This window comes from Limulus polyphemus, unplaced genomic scaffold (genome assembly GCF_000517525.1).
Source record: "Limulus polyphemus unplaced genomic scaffold, Limulus_polyphemus-2.1.2 Scaffold13517, whole genome shotgun sequence".
Lineage (NCBI taxonomy): Eukaryota > Metazoa > Arthropoda > Merostomata > Xiphosura > Limulidae > Limulus > Limulus polyphemus.
In genome coordinates this window covers 1,727-5,493 of record NW_013679127.1, presented here as the reverse complement: position 1 = coordinate 5,493, position 3,767 = coordinate 1,727, and the positions used below count along the sequence as shown (strand labels likewise).

At 33.3% G+C, this 3,767-nt stretch overlaps 1 protein-coding gene across 1 annotated transcript in view; it reads left to right on the top strand.

The window, feature by feature from the left end:
- Positions 1-292: 292 nt before the first annotated feature.
- LOC106477237 (gamma-glutamyltranspeptidase 1-like) overlaps positions 293-3,767 on the top strand; it is a gene marked incomplete at both ends in the record, with an annotated part of 5,003 nt that continues 1,528 nt past the window's right edge. The window contains 3 exons of the mRNA XM_013937828.1: positions 293-472; positions 825-947; positions 2,734-2,831. Of these exons, the coding sequence (XP_013793282.1) occupies positions 293-472; positions 825-947; positions 2,734-2,831 (401 nt within the window). The remainder of the gene's footprint in view (positions 473-824; positions 948-2,733; positions 2,832-3,767) is intronic.

Here is a 3,767-nt window from a genome sequence, read left to right as displayed (position 1 = left end):
ATACTATGTTCTTAAGTTATGGCTTTCACTCCTGGACTGTTTACTTGTTACTTTTGTTCCTTTGCAGGAAACACCTGTCAGTTAAGGTGCTGCTATCTGTGGTTATATCACTGTTTATAGCCTCTCTCGTGGTAAGCCTATTGTCGAGTTGTTTATTTATTACTTTTGTTCCTTTCCAGGAAACATCTGTCGGTTAAGGTGTTGCTATCTGTGGTTATATCACTGTTTATAGCCTCTCTCGTGGTAAGCTTAGTTGTCGAGTTGTTTATTTATTACTTTTGTTCCTTTCCAGGAAACACCTGTCGGTTAAGGTGCTGGTGTCTGTCGTTGCCTCACTACTGATAGCCTCTCTTGTGGTAGGCCTAATAGTAGGACTCTTGCTCAGAGATCATCCTCAAGACCCCACAGTATCGGAAGTGTACACTAGCGCCGCCATATCTACGGATGCTGGTCAGTGTGCGTCAGTGGGAAAGTAAGTGGACAGACTCTTACAATTTTATTTAAAATTAATCTTGCTCGATATGTGTATTTCGATTTTTGTGATTTTTTTAACTTTTCGTTAAACGTTTTGATTTATTTACATACATCTGACACATTTATTTAAACTAGTTTTAATATCAGCATTTTTTTATTATCATGGTCTAGTATTTCGCGTCGTTCACTGACTACGTGAACAGAAATTAAACAGCTTACGGTAACAGAATCCTTCTTATTGGGGGAAAGGGAGAGGTAATGCAGATCATACTAAGTATAAGGGTTAGAGAAGGGGGGTATAAAGTTTCGTAATGAGATTCGTGTACATCTAATTATTTTATTTTTTCCAGATCTATCTTAAAGAAAAATGGATCGGCAGTGGATGCAGCGATCGCCACACTTCTCTGTATGGGGGTTGTGAACCCTCACAGCATGGGACTTGGGGGAGGATTTCTCATGACGATATACCAAAGGTAATACCTCTCTCAACAATAATCCGTAAACATTAGTATTTCCGTATTATCATATTATGTATTTGTAACATTAATTAAAATAGTAAACATTACTATAAGAGCACCAGGTGGCGTTAGAGTGCTGTACTTCACATTTTACCCAAAATATCAAGTGTGTGAATTTGACGTCATGAGTTTTTATTAACGTCACTAGCGTCATTAATCTCCCTTTATATATATATCACTCATTCAATTACACCACCATTCCCAGTTTGCCCCTGAAGAAGAAAGGTCCATCTTTCGAAAGCGCTAGGGTTATAGGGTCTTTATTCATTTCTATCAAGACTTCTTGAACGTACGTGTTTTTCTAACATCATAAGTGTGTGAATTTGATTCTGTGTTATAGTGTGTGTGAAAACTTGATAGGCATAGTGCTATTGTGTATTTGTTTTTGTTTTTCTGTATTAATAATATTAATACAGCATAATACATTCGAATACCATTCCGCGATGCTCATCAGCGGGAAATGTACTATTTAAAATTAAATTAATTTAAAACTTATGACACAATATTAATAAAATACAATAATATAATACATACTCAATTTGAATGTTTCTTAATCATACATTAGTTCATAAAATTATTTTGGGATTAACCAGTTTTTTATCATTTTTTAAAAAATTATCAGGTGTGTGAACTCGATGGTCTCAGAGTGATCGTGTGTGAACTTGTTGATTTCAGTGTGATCGTGTGTGTGAACTTGATATTCTATAATATTTTTATAAGTTTAAGGCCAATTGTTTTTTACTTTCACAGAGTATTTTCAATCAGTTGTTTACACTTTCTCAGAGTTTTTAAGCCTGAGACAAAACAAATTCCTGAGCAGCAACTCTTACGTCATAAATCTAACGCCTGGTGGAAAGTATGAGAATGACAAGAGATTTAACGATGAAAATTTTCCTTATATCGGAACTTGAACGCCACCTAGATTTTAATGTTAAGCATTAGTCACATTTCAGAGCCCGTTACTTAAGAAGTGTTGGATTTATAAAAATAATTTCATTTTTTATCTGTTCAGAATCAGCTATGTCTTAATATTTCATTTTGGCTACTTAGGTCATGAAAATATAGTAACGTTAGGTAATATTAGCTTATTCCGATTTTAAAATGCGTGGAGTCGTTAAGACTTTTTGTAAACTCAAACTTAATGATTATGCGCTCATAATAATTGAGTCGTTAAGCCTTTTGGTAAACTCAAACTTAATGATTATGCGCTCATAATAATCAAGAACGAAAAGGTGGTGCTTTGAGCATAACAGTAGGAAATAATAATTTCAAACATAATTTTATAACTTTTCAGTAGAAATAACCTACATTTATTTACTGCACATTTGGAGTTCAATTAAAGTGTAAACTCCCGTAACGACATTATACAAAGTCAATTTTTCCTTTATTAAACATATTTACATTTTTATACCACCATAACCAAAAATAAGATGGTAAAACCTTCAGTAAGCCTTTTTTTTTCGAGAATGTCATTTACACGTTCGTCATTTCTAACACAAAAAGAAAATGACTGACTATAGGCAATAAATCGACATCTGCCTTGTGACGTCATAAAATCTTTTCTAGATTACTCCAATTATACTTTTCGAATTTCCATTTCTCTGTAAAGCATAAAATTAATATAAAAATCGAGAAATACATAGTTAAAATAACTGGTTATTTTTAGAGTTATGCGTTCATTTATGGTGTTGTTTTGTTAGAATTTTCCATTTGATAGCCTGTCCCATACAACTACTTACAGGGATGAGAAGTTCGCAAAAGTCCTAGAAGCCCGCGAGATGGCGCCACTAAAAGCCACAGAAGATATGTTTCATGGAAATAAAAAACTAGCTGAAGAGGGTAAGTTATGCTAGCATGCTGGTAAATGTTTTCCATAATAAATCATTAGTACTTTTCTTATACACAACTTAAAATGTTTTCAGTCAAATTAAAATTAATTTATACTAGATAAATAAATTACAAATAAGGTGAATGTGTTTCTCGTCGTCATAGTAACGCTTATTCTTAGAGACACTTATTACTCCTGCCTAGTGGCGCCATCTCATAGTCACAAGCAGAACTAACTGAAGTTTTGATACAGCTATTTGTGGGATAATAAATTTATTTCTGTACAAAGTTACGTTTCTAACAGTGAGACGTGATCACGTACAACATTTAACTTGTATTCAGTACTAATGATTTTATGTCGAAAGACCGTTCGTTGCGTTACTCAGAACTGTTTAGAATCTGAGACACCGTTGCCATTAGTTACACTAACTGTATAACCCATTAGGTTTTAGTTTCGATTTCCAGTACTTCAGAGCCCAGTCATGTTTACAAAAACAGATTTTAGTTTCATCAAGGTTTGTTGTTAGTTTCTCCTCGATTAATCTTATCGTTTGCTTATTATTATTTTTCTTTGAATTAATATCGTTTTAAATTAAGCCAAAACCGTCGCTTATGCACGTAGTTAATTGTTTGTTTTATTTCATCTAAGTTATATGTAGATAATTACATTAATAATACTTTAGTTACACTAAAATCTACAGCAAATGACGATGGATTACCCTTACGCATATTCTGTGTCAATCAGTCTTACTTTAACGTTCGGCTTGCTCAGGTTTACTCTTAATACGAGTGTTTTGCTTTTGTATAGCGAAGTTGTTGTAATAATATTCACTTTTTTTATCAGACAGATTGTCAATAGCTGTGTTGTTGTTGTACTAATATCCACTTGTTTTTTTTAATGAGACACTGTCAGTAGCTGTGTTGTTGTTGTACTAATATCCACTTGTT